This window comes from Calidris pugnax, unplaced genomic scaffold (assembly GCF_001431845.1).
Source record: "Calidris pugnax isolate Ruff unplaced genomic scaffold, ASM143184v1 scaffold167, whole genome shotgun sequence".
In the NCBI taxonomy this organism is placed as follows: Eukaryota; Metazoa; Chordata; class Aves; order Charadriiformes; family Scolopacidae; genus Calidris; species Calidris pugnax.
Window position 1 is genome coordinate 162,290 of NW_015091045.1, and position 17,110 is coordinate 179,399.

The 17,110-nt window shown below is 51.4% G+C and overlaps 1 protein-coding gene across 20 annotated transcripts in view; it reads left to right on the plus strand.

The window, feature by feature from the left end:
* MAPT (microtubule associated protein tau) overlaps positions 1-16,945 on the plus strand; it is a 34,533-nt gene extending 17,588 nt beyond the window's left edge. For 6 of the 20 annotated variants that reach the window (XM_014956507.1, XM_014956510.1, XM_014956505.1 and 3 more), the window contains 10 exons: positions 876-931; positions 2,108-2,287; positions 3,415-3,547; positions 4,693-4,743; positions 5,191-5,456; positions 8,695-8,787; positions 8,935-9,027; positions 12,696-12,777; positions 13,611-13,723; positions 16,618-16,945. In XM_014956507.1, the coding sequence (XP_014811993.1) occupies positions 876-931; positions 2,108-2,287; positions 3,415-3,547; positions 4,693-4,743; positions 5,191-5,456; positions 8,695-8,787; positions 8,935-9,027; positions 12,696-12,777; positions 13,611-13,723; positions 16,618-16,833 (1,283 nt within the window). In that variant the 3' untranslated portion in view covers positions 16,834-16,945. Of the gene's footprint in view, positions 1-875; positions 932-2,107; positions 2,288-3,414; positions 3,548-4,692; positions 4,744-5,190; positions 5,457-8,694; positions 8,788-8,934; positions 9,028-12,291; positions 12,331-12,695; positions 12,778-13,610; positions 13,724-16,052; positions 16,201-16,617 lie in introns of those variants that run through there. The other 14 variants (XM_014956511.1, XM_014956519.1, XM_014956520.1 and 11 more) reach the window with 10 other exon arrangements.
* The last annotated feature ends 165 nt before the right edge of the window (positions 16,946-17,110 follow it).

Here is a 17,110-nt window from a genome sequence, read left to right on the forward strand (position 1 = left end):
CCCCCCCCCCAACTCCCCAGGGCAAGTTTCCAAAACACTGGGGAGAGAGTATCAGCAGCTTTTCCTCCCAGATTAGGGGGGAATTAGCTGAAGACTGGGAAAAGGGGCTTTGTTGTGAATGCCGAATAGTACAAACATTACTTCCTCCCTGTTTCTAATCTCCTAATTAGCACTACTGCAGTCTGTTGTAGACTGAGGGGACAAAACACTGAAATATTGTCAGTCACTCTGTGCTTGATGGGAATCAAGTAGGACAACAGCTAAAACTTTAAGACCCTCAGGGTCTGACCCAGATGGAAGGCGCAGGAGAGGCAGAAAGCAGGAGAGAAGGGAAGCAACAACAGCCGGGCATAAAGATGCTTTGGTTAAAAGCCAGGTATAAAAACACCCTGAACAACAACTTTAAATGAGATCATGGGCTGCCTGGTGCTGCTAGGATTGGGCCATCCTTCAATTTTAGTCTTTATATATATGGTTGGTAGAACCCATGGGTGTTTTAGAGAGGGAGAGTCATGTCTAGGGTTGAAGATAACTGTTCTATCCTGAACTGAAGAGACACTACTGGAACTGAGTGCAAATCTGGGCAAAATGGTCTCATACAAGCCTCGTTGCGTGTGTCTGAGATGACTAATGCACTGTGGCCCCTGCACAGGATCATCTCTTAAGCCAGAAAGAATGTGTTTACGATGTGGAAGTATTTCTGCGAGAAATGAGTGACTTTGTCTAATATTTCTAAGAATAGTATTTAATTTAAAGGAGAGCAGGAACATGGAACACCCACCCAGCACGCATGTTGCTGTAGCACAGGCATTACCACCTCTCTACGTTTTATTGACTGGTCCCAAGAAGTGTAACTCTGTGGTTCCATTTCTCAGGTCGTGTTGATGGCAAAGACAAGGAAGGGACTGAAGCTGAGGAAAAGAAAATGAAGGTAAGCTCAAAAATAGAACCAGAGGTGACCTCAACCCAGTCAGTGCTGTGCACGTTCCTGGCTCCCTCTCCTGCTCTCCTTGGCTGCAGTTGTGCCTCTTAGAAATCCTTCCCATTATCTTCCATTCTTCCATCCATCTTTCATGAGTTTTTTTTATTTTTGTCTTCCCTCATTCCTTTGGATGGTGCAATTCATGGAGATCTTTGAGGGCGAGGAAGGAAACCAAAGTTAAACCAAACATGTGTCTCCTGGGGTTGGGCGGGTGGTTGGAGAGATCATTTTCCCAGCCTGAGACTGGAAAGCAGCCAGGTGGCTTTGCTGGGACAAACTGGTGCAAAAGCAAACTCAAACCTGCGTTGGGCTGTACTGGGGACAAGTGGTGTAACAGTGAAAAGAGCAAGAAGTGTAATTAAAAAATTAAATTAAATAATCTAGCCCTTGCAGGTGGTGTGTTCTGGGTAAGGAACAGAGTTTAAATTAAAACGGAGTGGGTAAATTCCAGAAGTTTAATGGTATCTGTCACGCTGCTGATTTCATAGAATCATAGAATTGCAGAATGGTTTGGGTTGGAAGGGACCTTAAAGCCCATCCAGTGCCCCCTCCAACCTGCCCTTGAACCCCTCCAGGGATGGGGCAGCCACAGCTTCTTTGGGCAACCTGGGCCAGGCTCTCACCACCCTCAGAGTGAAAAATTTCTTCCTAATTTCCTCTGGAGGAGGTTCAGCCCAGCTGGCCGTTACCCTGGCTAGTGCCTGAGCGAGATGATGGACAAGCTCTTGGGCGATTTAGTGGGTGAAGTATCAAAGATGAGAAAATATAATTATTTTCAAACAGTGTAAAATTGGATCTTTCTCTAGGGAGGTTTGGCAGGGTTGGATCAGATTAGACATTTGACACAATAGCAAGCAATTGTCTAGATAAAAAAACCCAGTGATCCATTAATGATAAAAGTGGATGTGGTGGGTTTGGATGACCTGGGAGCAGGCATCTGCATCTCCTTGGTGTTCATGGTGCTGCACCTGCAGCATCTTTGCCAGCGGAGCACATAGAGAGTTTGGTAGTAAATAGAGACGTATTGCACCTTCTAATCCAATTTCATGTTAGTGATCCCCTTTTGTTTCCCTTCCATACTCATTTTTTGTGTTCCAATTTTATTTTTTTTTTTCCATGTGTAAGAAATCCTCACCTTCCACTGCCAAACCCCCAGGCGCTAGACCCTCCATCCCTCCCCAGCGACACACCTCCTCTAGCACAACCCCTTCGAAAACACCCTCCAGCCCTGCTTCCACCTCCAAACGCGTCTCTGCTGTCACATCCCGACCTGCCAGTACAGGAACGCAGGAAATGAAAGCCAAGGTAAGGGAATGGGATGTGAGACAGGCAAAGCTGTCTTGGGGAACACCTTAAAGCATTCCTGACAGGTCTGGCAGGGGCATCTCCATGTCCCATTTAGTTGAGAGGGTGGGATTGTGCTTCCCCTTCTCCTTCCAGTGGCCGTGACCAGTCTTGACTCCAGTTTTGGTGTTTGAATCAAGTGGGTCCATCTCATCAGTATGTAGGTCTCTTGGTTTGTGTTACAGAAAAAATACCTCATTGCAACTGGGTGCTTCTGGTCTCTCTAAGGAATTTCCAGGTCTTTTTATGCTCTTTCGTGTGCTTCTTTGTCTCGCAGCTTTATGCTGTGTTTTGTGGATGCCTTGGCTGTAAACAGCAGATGTATTTGAGATGTGCCAGAGCCAGCTCTGCCAGGTGCTACTACACAGAGAATAGGAAGTGCGCGCACATCCGTGGTTATTCTGCAGTGTAAAAAAGTGGCTTGGAGTTTCCCCGTGGGGTGTTTAGTCACACCAACACACCCACAGTGAGGGGGAGAGCAGAGATTGCAGGTCGCAGACAACGGGGTATGGTTTTACCGCAGTAGGGCTGGCGATGGCTCTGCTCTGCCTCCCTGCTGCCTGGGGACCAGTCAGTGTGTAAATTGTCACTTGCGTGTTTTTCATGAGCTTTTGCGCCCAGACCAGCCTTAGAAACTCATCAGAAAGAGGATGTGTCTTAATTTATTGATTTGGGGAAGCTTTTCTGCAGGACCAGAAGAGAATAAATAGCATGTTGTTCTTTACGTGCCATTACAGATTGTGTACATGTTACAGCAGTGTGTTCCAGGGGGGGATAAATGAGGAGCTTCTTTGGGTTTGGAGTCCAGCACTGTTCTCCTGAACAGAGCCTCTGGTCTAATCCATGGATTTATTTGTCTTCTGTACATAATTTTAGCAGGACAGGGGGAACAAGATGGAATTTGGAGAACAGGGAAAGGATGGGAAATGGGGTGTGATGAGGCACGTCGATGATTTGCCTGCGTGTGGGGAAACCAGTGGGAGCTCCCATGGGCTGTCAGGGTCTGGTGTGGCTCTGATCCATGAGGGGTGATGGCCCATGGCCACGCAGATGTCTCCTGCATGAGCTTTTCCCCCTTGTGTCCCCAGGGCCCGGAGATGAGAAGCGGCACGAAGACGGCCACGCCGCGGTCTGCAGCCGGGCAGGCTCAGAGGAACTCCACCAACGCCACGCGCATCCCAGCAAAGACCCCCACGGCCCCCAAGACACCTCCCAGCTCCGGTAGGTGATGGCAAAAGCAGCGTCCTGCTGCCTTCCTGTGCTGTCTCTGACTCCAGAAGCTCTGCTTTGGTGGTGCTCCCACGTTCTCTACAGAGTTATTTGGAGATAGTGAACAAATTTGCCCTGGTGCAGGCTGGGCTCATCGCATAGAATCATAGAATCATCTGGGTTGGAAGAGACCCTTGGGAGCATCGAGTCCAACCATCTCCCCCACTCTACAAAGTCCTCCCCTACACCATGTCCCTCAGCACTGCATCTAAACGGCCCTTAAACACAGCCAGGGATGGGGACTCCACCCCCTCCCTGGGCAGCCTGTTCCAATGCCCGACCACTCTTTCGGTGAAAAATTTTTTCCTAATGTTCAATCTAAACCTCCCCTGTTGGAGCTTGAAGCCGTTCCCTCTCGTTCTGTCACTAATTACCTGTGAGAAGAGACCAGCACCAACCTCTCTACAGTGTCCTTTCAAGTAGTTGTAGAGAGTGATAAGGTCTCCCCTCAGCCTCCTCTTCCTCACACTAAACAGCCCCAACTCCCTCAGCTGCTCCTCATACGATTTGTTTTCCAGCCCCCTCACCAGCTTCGTTGCCCTCCTCTGCACTCGCTCCAGCACCTCGAGATCTCTCTTGGATTGATTGCACGGTGCTAAGCAAGGGGGCTGTGTGGTGGTTTGAAGCCACTCAGCCTCGTCACGGGGCTGTGGGTTCAGAGCTGGGGACGATCCCTCTGAATCGAGCCTTTCTGGATGCTGCTTCATCTGCTCTGTTCATGGAGTTGTGTCCTGGTTTGGGGTGCAGCAGAGCCAGTGTGTAGAAGGCGGCGCTTGCTTTATCCCTTTGGAATTTCCTCCAATTTGGAAGATTTAGGCAGCTCCATTTTTTTAATCCATCTATTCCTTTTCTCTTGGCAATATTTCACAAAGACCAGAGGCAAGAGGATCAATTCTTCGATTGCAGGAATGGAGATTAGCCCATTATTTTCAGAGAAGAAAACCCCAGAAAGCATCAAGCATTGTAAATTTCCATTAAAATGGTGCATTTCACTGCATATATATATATTTCATACTTAACCAGAGCTCCATAAAGCCTTAAATCAATTATATTTCCAGCTTTATTATGTTTAAGCATCTTTCTCATTCATTAAACAGGCAGAAAGGAGCAGAAAAAACCACCTCCTGCAGCAGCGAAGTCTGAGAAAGGTGATGTATAAGGGTTTTCTTTTCTTCATTTCTTTTCAGGCTGGGGACACTTCTCAGTTGCTCAGTGATCATCCTTATTTAATTACATAAAATAATTTTGTAAGAAAGAACGCTTCCAAATTTCTAATAGAAAAGTGGTTTTCTTTGAGGGTCTTTTGTCTGTAATTTGTTAATGTCACACTTGGGTGGGGAGTCTTAGCGATGATCCAAGCAGTGAAGACCATCTTCCTTCCGAGATATGAAAAAATTGCCTTTAATCGCAGTTTTCACTTCAAAATAAAGTAGAAGAAAGCGCAGCCATCTCCCCCCTGCTGATGGTCTTCACTGGGAGCAGCGGGTGGGCCCTGGGACCAGGCAGATCAGCACTGGGAAGGCAGGGCAGGGAGCGGGGAAGGGATTTTGTACCCAGGTTGCTTATCTTCTGCTTCTCTTGTCTACAAACTTCAGGTGAGCAGCCAAAGTCTGGAGACAGAAGCGGTTACAGCAGTCCCGGCTCCCCCGGGACTCCAGGCAGCCGTTCCCGCACCCCCTCTCTGCCCACCCCACCAGCCAGGGAGCCCAAGAAGGTGGCAGTGGTTCGCACACCACCGAAATCTCCTGCCTCTGCCAAGAGCCGCATCCAGCCCTCAGCTGCCCCCATGCCTGATCTGAAAAACGTCAAGTCCAAAATCGGCTCAACCGAAAACCTGAAGCACCAGCCCGGAGGTGGCAAGGTAAACACGGGGGCTCTGCTTTTCCAGGGGTCTGTCCGTAGGGACAGCGGGTGCTTGATGGTCTGGGAAGGGAGAGCAGCCCAGCAGTGAGCGGCTGATCTCCAGCCCAATGCTGGGTTTGGAGTTTTTGGGCCGTTTGGGTTGGGTGCTGGTCCTGAAATTGCTTGCCTGGCTTAGCGCAGTAGAGCTGTCCCACAGAGAGAGCTCCAGGGAGCTTGTGGTGTGGCTTTCACGGAGTGGCACGTCAACGTATGGACTGGCTGCCAGGGGAATGACCTTCCCTCCTGGTGTCTGGTTAAGGGAGAGCACTTTGTGCCCTGCAGCCCTCAAGAGTGGCAAGATCAGGGTTGTGTTTCTGAATCCCGTTCTGTGTGATCTGGAGCAGTCCCTTCAAGGCTGCCTCCGGGGCTTCGTTAGCGAGCACAGACAGGATGGTCTCCTCCCAGGCTTTTCCAAACACTGGGGGTTTGGATCCAGCTCTGTTGGCAAGGTTTGGGATTGTATTCTGCGATCAGGTGCTGTCTTGCTCCGTGATGCAGCGTGGCAGGGCCAGAGCTGGTGGCACTATTTCAACCCCTGCTACTTCTCACTCCCAGAGAGGCAGTTTCACGAGCAGCAAAGTGATCTCCGTGTTCCCAAGTGCTTGGGGAACCAGAGTCTTGTGCTAAATTTTGCGAGCCCAGCAGGGTTTGGGTGAGGGAATGGTGTGAGCTCATTCATCCCCGCAGCCCAGAGAGCAGCAGCGTGTGGTTGCAGAGCTCCAGCGGTGGTGTGGGCTGCTCAGCACCCATCCCAGCTGCTCTGCACCGCTCCCTTCCACTGTGTGGCCGTGTCCTGAGGCTTTTGTAAAATCCTCCTCGCTGGAGACGTGAAAGCACATGGTTGCTCTGACTGGTGACAGCCCGGTGGCTCTTAGACAGATGTTAAATAGCAGAACTGCACATCCCATGGCTGGTGCAGTCAGGAGTCCCCATGTGCTTGTGCTTGCCTGCCCCAGGGGGGTGACACCACCTTGTAGACCTTGCTCTGCGGCTTCTAATGCGACAGAGCTGTGACAAATCGTCCCCGAGCGCGGTGCATGCCATTTTGTGCAATTAGGTAGCTCCGTGGCTCTCAATGTTCAGCTTTGGCACAGGGGGGAGGCTTTGAGATGGCTTCTCTTCACCATTTTAAATAGCAGCGTGCTTTGCCATTCATTCCCTTACGTGCATTTTTCACCACGGCTGGTGATTTACTGGACAATGCACGTTTTCCTTCGCACAATAATCCGGGGGGGTGTCTGGAGCCTGGGCAGGGCTGCTCTGGCCATTGGTCTTGAGCAGAGCAGCATGTGTCCTTCCAGCTGCCCGTGTCCCAGGACCTCAGCCCTCCTGCTCACTTAGAACAAGACATAAAGTTTTCCTACTGCCCCCATAAAACACCCCTTTTCAGAGATTTTTAGAAGGAATCCTTCTATTTACTGTAAATTGGTTAAATTGTTTGCTTGTTCTTTTTAAACCAGCTTTTATGAGTTGTGTTTGGTGTTTTTTCTCTGTCCACTTCTCTCGGGCAGCATGTTTATCGCTGGAAGAGTGAGAACAGCTGAATTTGGGACAATTTGGTGCTCTTTGTGGGGGAGAGTGGCTGGGTGCTCTGTCGGGGATGCTCTGTTGAGGTTGCTCTTTAGCAGAACGATGCAGCTGGAGGAGAAGGGATTGATCCCACAAGTTTGGTCTTAGGGTGGGCAGAAGATGGGCCTGGATTTCAGCCCCCCAGCCTAGGGAAGCAGAAGTATGTGGGGCACACATGCCAGGCCACATCTTTTCCAGTATTTTTGCGTTGGCTGAGCATCTTTTTTGTTGCTGAATCACCGAGTGCTGCTCTGACAAAGCCTGGTCCAGCAGAACTGGGTCCTGGTCTGGGGGATTAGTTGATGTGAGCTTGGAAAATGATGCTGGAGGCGTGTGTCAGCCTTGGTGCTTCTCATGCTGAAGAACTGAGGTACAGCAAGGAGCTCTCCTTGCCACCACAGCAGGCTGGGGACATGCTGAAGCTCAACCAGCTTCATGGACCTCCTCATCCAGGGACTGCATGTGCGGTGTGATGTGACACTGCTCTCTTGCAGGATGTTGTGTCTGTTTTCCTCTCGTGAGGGTTGTGCTTCCAACGGGCTTTCTCCTCAGGGAGCACATGCCTGGTTAGGTGCCTGCTGGTTTTTACCTTCATTTACCTCTGGTTGATACTTGTGTAGGTTGTAAAGCCCATCCAGTCCATGTAGGGAAAGGTCTTCATCTTGGTCTTGTCTGGAATAGCTGCTCCTACGCATGGGGTCACTCCAGCATAGCTGCCCTTATAGAACCCAAATAGGAAAAAGAAGCCCTAAAGGGAAACAGCTTAATTAATTAGTACAAAAATCTGTGTGTGGGAGGAGAGGGCACACAGGCCTTGGGACTGGAGGGTGAAGTTAGCGTGGTATGTGGTTCCCCTGTGGCACCAGGCCATTTCCAGCCACTTTCCCACCCGAGGGGGCGTGAGGAATGTGCAGTAGAGCCGTTGGGGGTGGTCTGTGCTGCCCCTTTCATCTCATCTCATCTCTACAGGAGTTAAGAAAACTGCAGGCGTGGGATACATCCCTGGCAGCATTTGCTTTTTCTACTCGTTAACTGTAGAGGGAGTTTGAGCCCTGCACAGCACAGAGCTCAGGCTTCCTCTCCCAGACCATGCTGGACACTCAACTCCTGCTCTCCAGCCTGCTGCCCTGACCAGCTGCCCCAGTTTGCCCAGTTTGCTGAAGCTGCTGGAACGTGAGGCCATGTCTGTCTGTCCTAGAGAGGGGGCATGTTCCCCGGCATGGGAGATGGAGCCGAGCAGGCACTTTTCTCTCAGCTCCATCCTTCCTCCTTCCACTGGCTCTGCAGAAGCTGAGCCCGGAGCACTGGTGCCTTCCAGCACGTTTGCTGCCCAGCAAGTTCCCCGTTTTGTTCAATGAAATAAAATGGGAGTTAGCTGGCTTTTTGGCTGGTGTTTCTGGGCTGGAAACCAGGGCTGCTTTGCTAGCCAGATGTATCCAATCTCTAGCTGTAACCTACCCACCTCCATCTTCAGTTTCCATCCCCTGAGTAGACAAATCTCTGTAGCAACCCAGAGGTTCTCCTTTGCTCCTGGCACTGGAAGGCAGGTTCCTGGGTTTAGTGATGTAACGCATGGTCAAGCTGCAGATGGTCATGTTGTTTCTCACGCTCTTTTCTGGCTACCAAAGGTGCAGATTATTAATAAGAAGCTGGACTTTAGCAGCGTTCAATCCAAGTGTGGCTCAAAGGATAATATCAAACACATCCCGGGAGGAGGCAGTGTGAGTACCTTCACACTTTCAATGCACTATAATACTTCTTATTATAAGTGGCATGTTGTATACACTAAACTGCCAATGCTATCTGCAGCGACCCTGCCCTCAGATAGCTATTGGTGACGTGCAATGACTCTTTTCTGGCTACCAAAGGTGCAGATTGTTAATAAGAAGTTGGACTTTAGCAGCGTTCAATCCAGGTGTGGCTCAAAGGATAATATCAAACACATCCCGGGAGGAGGCAGTGTGAGTACCTTCACACTTTGAATGCACTGTAATAATCCTTATTATTAGTGGCATGTTGTATACACTAAACCCCCAATGCTATCTGCAGCGACCCTGCCCTCAGATAGCGATTGGTGACGTGCTGTCCTTTAACCCCGTTAACCCAAAAGACATGGTTAGATGAACCCTAACTAGTCCTGTACATGCCTGCCATGGACAGAACTAACTGACCCGTGTAGAAACCATGTCTGTAACAAAACATCCCGTTTAACCCAAAAGGTTTTTACACTACTTGGAAGGCTTAATGCCCCGTTGTCTGCAGGGTGGGTGGCCTCTAGCAGACACTGACGTAGTTGCTGATGCAGTAGATGGATAGATTTATAAGCAAACCCAGTCCTGGTTGCTTAATGTACTGCTAAATTGCACATGACTCCGCACGACGTGAAAGCGCAGGTTCCTGCCCGTTCCCATCAGGCAAGTATGTTCCATGCAAATATTAAGCTTTTCCTTGCTAATGAATGTGTCCAGCAGTGCCCAGGGAGGCTGAGCTTAAAGTAATATTGACTGAATTGATTTGAACGCCGGCATTTCCAGCCATTGCCGGAGAAATAGCCGGACTCAGCTTTCAGTTACTGTGCCAGAAACCTGGAGAAACTCCACAGAGGTTGGTGGATTTACCCCAGTCTCTCTGGAGACAGAGTTTGGGTCCAGGAAAGACGACGGACCAAGGAAGGAGCATCACTGAGACCCCAAAGAGTGCGACCCAGGGTCTGTGGTTGCCTGGTCTGTGGCCATCTGAGGAAGCTATTTGATGCTCCTCAGATGTTGCCTATGGATTTTTATTTTTTTATATGCTGTTTTTGATCTCTGTGGGCGCCCTCCCCGAGAAACCGAGCATTGCAGAGGGCTTGGCATGTAACCACTGGGACATAACTGGGTTTGCAACCTCCGTCTTAAATTTGATGTCATTCTGCATTTATTTAACGGGCCAGAGGAGCTGCTTTGTGGAGGTCAGACCTCCGTGAAGCAGATTCTGTGCTTGTTCTCCTCTTTCTTACCCCAGGGTCCTGCACTGGCTGGACTGCCTGGTGCGTGGTGGACCACTTGTTACGCCAGGAGTTAGTGTTCGTCACGAGTCATCTGTGCTGCGGCTGGTAATTAGCTTCAGCACAGGGTGATGACCTCATCCGTTTCTCCCCTGAGAGCTCACCCCGTGGGCAGTGGTTTGCGGTGGGCTAAGAAATATTTTGGATTTTTGGCTGGAGGTTGTCATCCCTCCCCAGGCTCTGCCGGCAGTGAGAACGGTGTGATCCCTGCCTGGCTGCGTTGACATGGAAAACAGCAGCTCAGCTCTGGGTGTGGGCACTGAGGTGGCTGGAGTGTGGCTGCACAGGCTGTCCTGGTGGCAGAGCTGTTCCTTGGGGCTCCTCCGATGGAGGGGCAACAAGAGACCACCAGCATTCGATGGCCATCGTGTCCTAACCCTCCACCACACTCAGTGGTGATGCCTGCCCAGACGTTGCTGCTTCGAGAGGAATGAACTCTCGCCACAGTAACCTGGGGTCGGTGCCTTTTTGGTTTTTTAAAGCCAATTGATGCTCTGACAAGGTGATTTGTTAGGAAAAAGTTGCCCTTTAGCGTTCCTGATGCCGAGAGTTGAGATCCCCCAGGTCTCTGGCACTGGTTTCCCAGACAGGCAACTCCGTGCCCCTTTTCCTTCCTTGCTAAAACGGGGAGGAACCTTCTCTGCTCCCCAGCAGGATGGTAAGGGTTAATGGAGTCCTGTCTGTGGAAAAAAAAAAAAAAAGGGAACTGGAATGAGGGCAGAAAGCGTTTCCATTGCTGATGGCTTGCTCTGGAAATGGGAGGTCTTTCAGTCCCAGGTCCCAGTGGTGCCCGAATTGCTCGTTGGCCCTTCAGGGTCATGGCAGGGATTAGAAAGGCACCAGTTGTCCTTTCTGGGGTCTGTTTCCTGCCTTCTGACTGAACCTAGCTCTCCTCCTGCCCGGTGCGTTAAACGTGTGATCTTTCCCCAACGCTGTCTTTCTTCATGTCTGTGTCTGCCATGTGCTCCTGGACCCCAGGGCTGCTTTTCTCCCCTCTCTCTGTCTCCACTCTCTTGTCGAATGTGGCTCTTGGTATGCGTGAGCATCGGAGACAAGGCAGGCTCCGGGATGGTGGGACGGTGGCTCCGAACCTCTGTTCCCCACCCCTTCCTTTTGATGATGGAGGGGGGGAAGTGTTTCTCAATGGTGTGCACAACCACGGTCCAGCACCGAGCTCTCGGGGTGGTGGGGCTGGTGGACACGGGGCCAACATGAGAACGGAAGGAGGCACCTTCACCCCAGGGCTTTTGAGTCAGCGGAGGGTGCTTGGGAGTGATGGGGAGCAGTGGCCACGGTGACTCCTTCCTGCTGGCTTGTGTTGGCCCAGAGGCTGGCTGGCTGCTTGAAGGAGTGTCAGCTCCTCTGCAAAGGTCCCTTTGGTGCTGGCACATCCTTCCTGAGAGCTGTGAGAGCAGCACACTCGCCCTGCTACGTGGTGAAAACACAGGGAACAGCGTCCGCTCCCCTTGAAATCCAGGATATTACTGGGAGCCAGACACTTCCCAGTGAGTAGGAACCAGCCTTGAAGTGTTGATGACCCCATTTCTCCTGCACAACCCCACTAACTCCAGCAACAACTGGCTCACACACAGATGGGAGTCCAAACCCAGGGTCCCAGGGTAATTTCTGGGGGTTTGGGGATGTTTTCTCACCCCCTTGTCTCCTGCTCCCCGTGTAGCCGGTGTGTGTGTGCTGTGATTTGCCGTTCCCCGACGCACCTGGTGGTCCCAGACCTCTCCAGTGTTTTCCAGTGTGGTGTTTAACAGCTAACGTGACCACTAAACAGCCCCACCTTAACCATCCCTCGTGTGTGCGTCTCGTGTGACCCCATTGTCCGTGCGCAAGAGGCCGCCGGCCCCGTGTCCCACAACCCGGGGCCAGTCTCCCAGTGGGGTGGTTTAACTGGAATTACTGGAGCCCACGCTCAGAGATGTCATGGGTAAAACAAATGGAAAAACAGAGCATAATATCATGAAATACTGTTCTGCTTCGATAGATGATGATTGCCATTTTAATTTATTCTTATGTGAAACTCCTGACAGATATTTAGACTTTGCTTTGTTCTTATTTTTTATTTTTTTTTTTTAACCCTTATTTCCGTTACAGCATTTTTCAGAAATGCATATTTTGGTCACTCTTTTAAAAGTTCTGTGCACATTGATCATTTCTGTTCTTTCAGTTTTTGTGGACATAAGCTTTATGTTTTACACCAGAAAAGGTATTTATTTTTTACGTTTTCTCTCTGGTATATCTCCTCCTTTTGGATGATGTGTATGCAAATCTTAATTAATTACCACTCCACTTTCTCTCTCACTTAAGCACTTTAAAAATTGCCTCTACTTCCCCCCTCTGTGGAGAGGTGATCTCGTGCATGCTGACATGTTAAGAGAGGCTACTGCACACGGGCATTAATGATCTCCCATTTCCGATGACAGTTTCTTTTGTATTATTAATCTTACTGGGGTTTAAGCTGTCCTTTCCCTTGAATCCAGATCAGGTGCCGGTGTGTGTTGTGCCTCCCCCTCCCCAGGTTTGCCCGTGGTGATGACAAGCTCATTGCCTTCTCCTTTCTCCTACGGACAGGTTCAAATCGTTTACAAGCCAGTCGACCTGAGCCACGTGACATCCAAATGCGGTTCCCTGGGCAACATCCATCACAAACCAGGTACCCTTTGACTCAGAAAAAAGGAGAAAACCAGGTACCCTTTGACTCTGAAAAAAAGGAGGAAAACCAGGTACCCTTTGACTCAGAAAAAAAGGAAAGAAAAACCTTTTTGACTTATTAAAAAAAGGAAAATAAGCCAGGTACCCTTTGACTCAGAAAAAAGGAGAAAACCAGGTACCCTTTGACTCAGAAAAAAAGGAAAAAAACAACAGGTATCTTTTGACTTAGAAAAAAAAAAAAGGAAAAAAAACAGGTACCCTATGACTCAGGGGAAAAAAAGGATGGGGGCTGGTTCTTGGGACTCAGAGGTGGCATCGTGGTGCGCATCTGGAGATGGGGAGAGGGTTTGGGGTTGTGCAGGGAACAAGGGGAGGCTTGTGGAACAGACCAGATCATCAGAGTGAGCCCCCGGGGTGCTGGACACTGATCCCAGGTCCATCATTGCCAGACCCTGATGGCTCAGTAGCTGGGGAGGGGTCTGGTGTGATCCATGGCCACCCTTGTCCGTGCCAACACATCGCTGGGACTGCTGGTGTTGAGGGCAGCATGATTAGCTCCCTGCCCTTGGTTTTCTAAAACACTGGATGTCTGTAAGCTCTGCACAGCATTCTTTGGGAAATCTCTTTACCCTGCTTCCCGTTTGCCCTGGCTCCTGGGTGTTCCAGGTGACCACGGGGTCCCTCTTGTGCCATTTCCCTGGTCCTCACCCTCTTCTCACCCTCAGGGTGCTTTGGTTGAGCCACCTCCAAGGGGCAGCTCAGACCTCACTGTTTCTCTCCCCCCCTGCCCTGGCTGACACAGGAGCTAACCCAGCTCGTACTCTTCCCTTCCAGGCGGTGGCCAGGTGGAGGTGAAATCTGAGAAACTGGACTTCAAAGATAAGGTGCAATCGAAAATCGGGTCCTTAGATAACATCAGCCACGTCCCTGGAGGAGGAAATAAAAAGGTAAAGGGGCACTGGGTTGGGAACGGGCCGGCTCTTCTGCCACGGGCATCTCTCTGCCCTGGGAGCAGGCGGGTGAGGAAGAGTGGTTGAAGTGTGGACCTGGAGAAGGTCCTGCTCCCCCAGCTCATCTTCAGACTGCCTGGCTCCTCCTCTCTGCTTACCAGGCACATTTGCTGCCTGTGGTCTGGCGTGGGGTGGGCTGTGCATACTCATCCTTCAGAGGACAAAAAAGCCCTGCCTGGGGACGGGCTGCTCAGCCACAGGTGGGCAAGGGCCTGGGGGCTCCTGGCCAGCACTTGCCAACCTGTAGGATGTTGGCACAGGTTGTGGCAGAGCTGCAAGGCTGGCAGTCTGTCCCCTTTCTGGCCACCTGAAGGAGCGTGAACGTACGCGAGATCCTCTCCTGTGGTTTCCTGCTCTTTTCTGCTGTTCTCTGAAATTTGTGCAGAAACGTGTTTGTGTCTCAAACCTCTCCCATCAAGGGCTGCAACTGCTCTTGGGCTCTGCCTTGCCAGTTGCTCCCAGTGGTGTGGCCCAGGGCTGGCAGCTCAGGGTGCTGCCTCGGTGTTGGTTCCCTGGTGAAAGTGGAGCATTAAAGACTTAGCTTTATTTAGAAAAGGTGACTCTGCAGTGGGCTGTCCCTTCAGAAGGAAGGTGATCTCTTCTTCCTTCGAGTCTTGGTCTCAGTTGAGCTCGGCCTAGAACTCTGTAGGGAGTTTTGTGCATTTAAATTGAAAACCAAAAGCCAGTCAGGTGAAATACTGAACTTGGGGTGAACCATTCCTGCTGAAAGCTTTGATGGTGACTTCACAGTAAGTCTCAGCTGAGTGAAACATGGCCAAGACCTCCCTCGGGGACAGTCCCATGCAGGGAGCAGAGCACCAAGTCGAGACTCCAGCCTGGTGACACCCCTGGTGGAATTTCTCCAGGGAAAAGCGGGTTTTATCTTGCTTGTTTTTCAAACAGGTTTTTTTTTCCTCAGGGGGAGGGGAAGGTTCTGTTTCGGCTCCTGTGTGTGTTGGCACTTTGTTCTTGGCCAGGTTTTCTCTGTGCACCTCCCAGCTCTTCATCTCCCAGCGGCGCTGGCCTCTGGCTGAGGGATCGCTTGCCTTCCTTACCCTTCTCTCGCTGCTGTACGCATCAGACTGCCCTGTGCTTCACTAAGCCCTTTTTCATCATTTTTATGATTCCAGTGATGATTCTTTCATATCTTGGCACGTTCACTGGGCCATAGTTTGAAGAACTTGCCCTTTGGAGGGGGAATTTATCTGCAAGGATGTGACCCAGCAGTCACATCACTTGCCTGAGCCTTCCTGCGGGGCAGTTGCCCACATCCTGCCTAAATCCACACCTGGAGGAGGCCATCGGTGTCACTGGGGTTCAGATGCCACCTCAGATTGTTTCCCTTCTCCAGCCCATTCCTGTTCACACCTCGACACTGGGGACCATCCTCAGGGAGTGCTGCTCTGAGGTGGGACACTATTCACGGGGAGGGAACAGGACACAGTTGAGCCCCATCAGCCCCCCATGTGGAGCAGCCATGGGCAGCTCCACTGCCCCTTCCCCAGCCTTTCCCAAGTCCCTAGACCCTCCTTTGTAACATGAAAGATCCAGATTTGGACACATCATGGAATGGTTTGGGTTGGAAGGGACCTTAAAGCCCATCCAGTGCCACCCCCTGCCCTGGGCAGGGACACCTCCCACCACACCAGGTTGCTCCAAGCCCCCTCCAACCTGGCCTTGAACCCCTCCAGGGATGGGGCAGCCACAGCTTCTCTGGCCAACCTGGGCCAGGCTCTCACCACCCTCACACCAAACAAGTTCTTCCCCAGATCTGAGATGATCTCAATCTCCCTCTTTCAGTGTCAAACCCTTCCCCCTCCTCCTAGGGCTCCCCTCCCTGATCCAGAGTCCCTCCCCATCTCTCCTGGAGCCCCTTGAGGGACTGGAAGGGGCTCTAAGGTCTCCCTGGAGCCTTCTTTTCTCCAGGCTGAACCCCCCCAACTCTCTCAGCCCCCCCTCCCAGCAGAGGGGCTCCAGCCCTGGGAGTGGGGGTGCTCTGTGCTCTGCCAAAGCACCGGTGCCAGCAGGATCTGCTCTCCTCTGCTGCCCAGGGAAAGCTCCCCCTGCCCCATCTCCAAAGGCAGTTGCTCTTCTTCCTATGAGCCAGTGAACGGCCCTATTTTTCAGATCTTTTACTCCCTGTTTTTTCTACTTCTTTCCTTCAATTTTTTTGGTCTTTTTTCCTTCTGGTTGACATGTATTGGATCTTCTTCTTTTTTTTTTTTGGTTGGTTGCTGATGCGTTTTTTGCACCCCACCACCTGTAGAGAGAGAAAGGCAAGGAAGACAAGACCCGGCCCCAGGCTGCTCGGAGCCCGAGCCCAGACCCCGTTGGGCTCCAGTCCCTGGTGCTGGAGCCACCCACCCCCCCGGAGAGCCAGCTCCCACCCTTGAACTCAGCTGGGGAGGGCACCAGTAAGTAGCAAACCCGATCCACTCCATCCCCTCTCCTCAGCCCTCGTGGTCGCTGGGAGAGAGGGATTTATCTCATGGAAGCAGCGTTTTGTGCCCAGTTGGGTTAAAGGATGCGCCGTTTGGGGATCCCCCCCCCCATCCCTCCATAAATCTCTGCGGGGGGAGTGGGAGCAGGACCCACCACCACACTGGGATCTTGGGCAGGATTTGGCAGCACCCCGAGATGCTCCAGCCCTACCCATTCCCCGTGTGGACTACTGGAAGGGACTGGGGGGGCACTGGGGAGGATGGGGCCACCGAACCGAGCCGTTTCCTCCCAGCTGGTGGTGACCAAACGATGAGTTTGCAGGTAAAACCAGCCTCTCCGAGGGCACCCCCGTGTCTCCCCCCCTCACCCCCCATCTCCTCTCGTTGCAGATTGAGACCCACAAGCTGACTTTCCGCGAGAACGCCAAAGCCAAGACCGACCACGGCGCCGAAATCGTCTACAAGTCCCCCACCATCTCCGGAGATGCCTCCCCCCGCCGCCTTAGCAACGTCTCCTCCACCGGCAGCATCAACCTGGTGGACTCCCCCCAGCTGGCCACGCTAGCCGACGAAGTGTCCGCTTCGCTGGCCAAGCAGGGCTTGTGATCGGGGCACGGCGGGGAGAAGAGAGGAGAGAAGATGAGGAGGGGGAAAAAAAAAAAAAAAAAAAAGCAGCAAAAAAAAAAAAAAAAAAAAAAAAGAAAAGAAACAAAAATAATAATAATCTGGCCTTCTTCCTCTGTTCCTTTTACAGCTGCTTCCCCATCCCCTTAATTGGTTAATGATTTAACCTGCTTTTACTGTTCATTCAGCTCTAGCTCCAGGACTTCAAAATCAGTGACACTATGAGGTACAAAACCTCCTCTCCCCCTGCTCCTCGGAG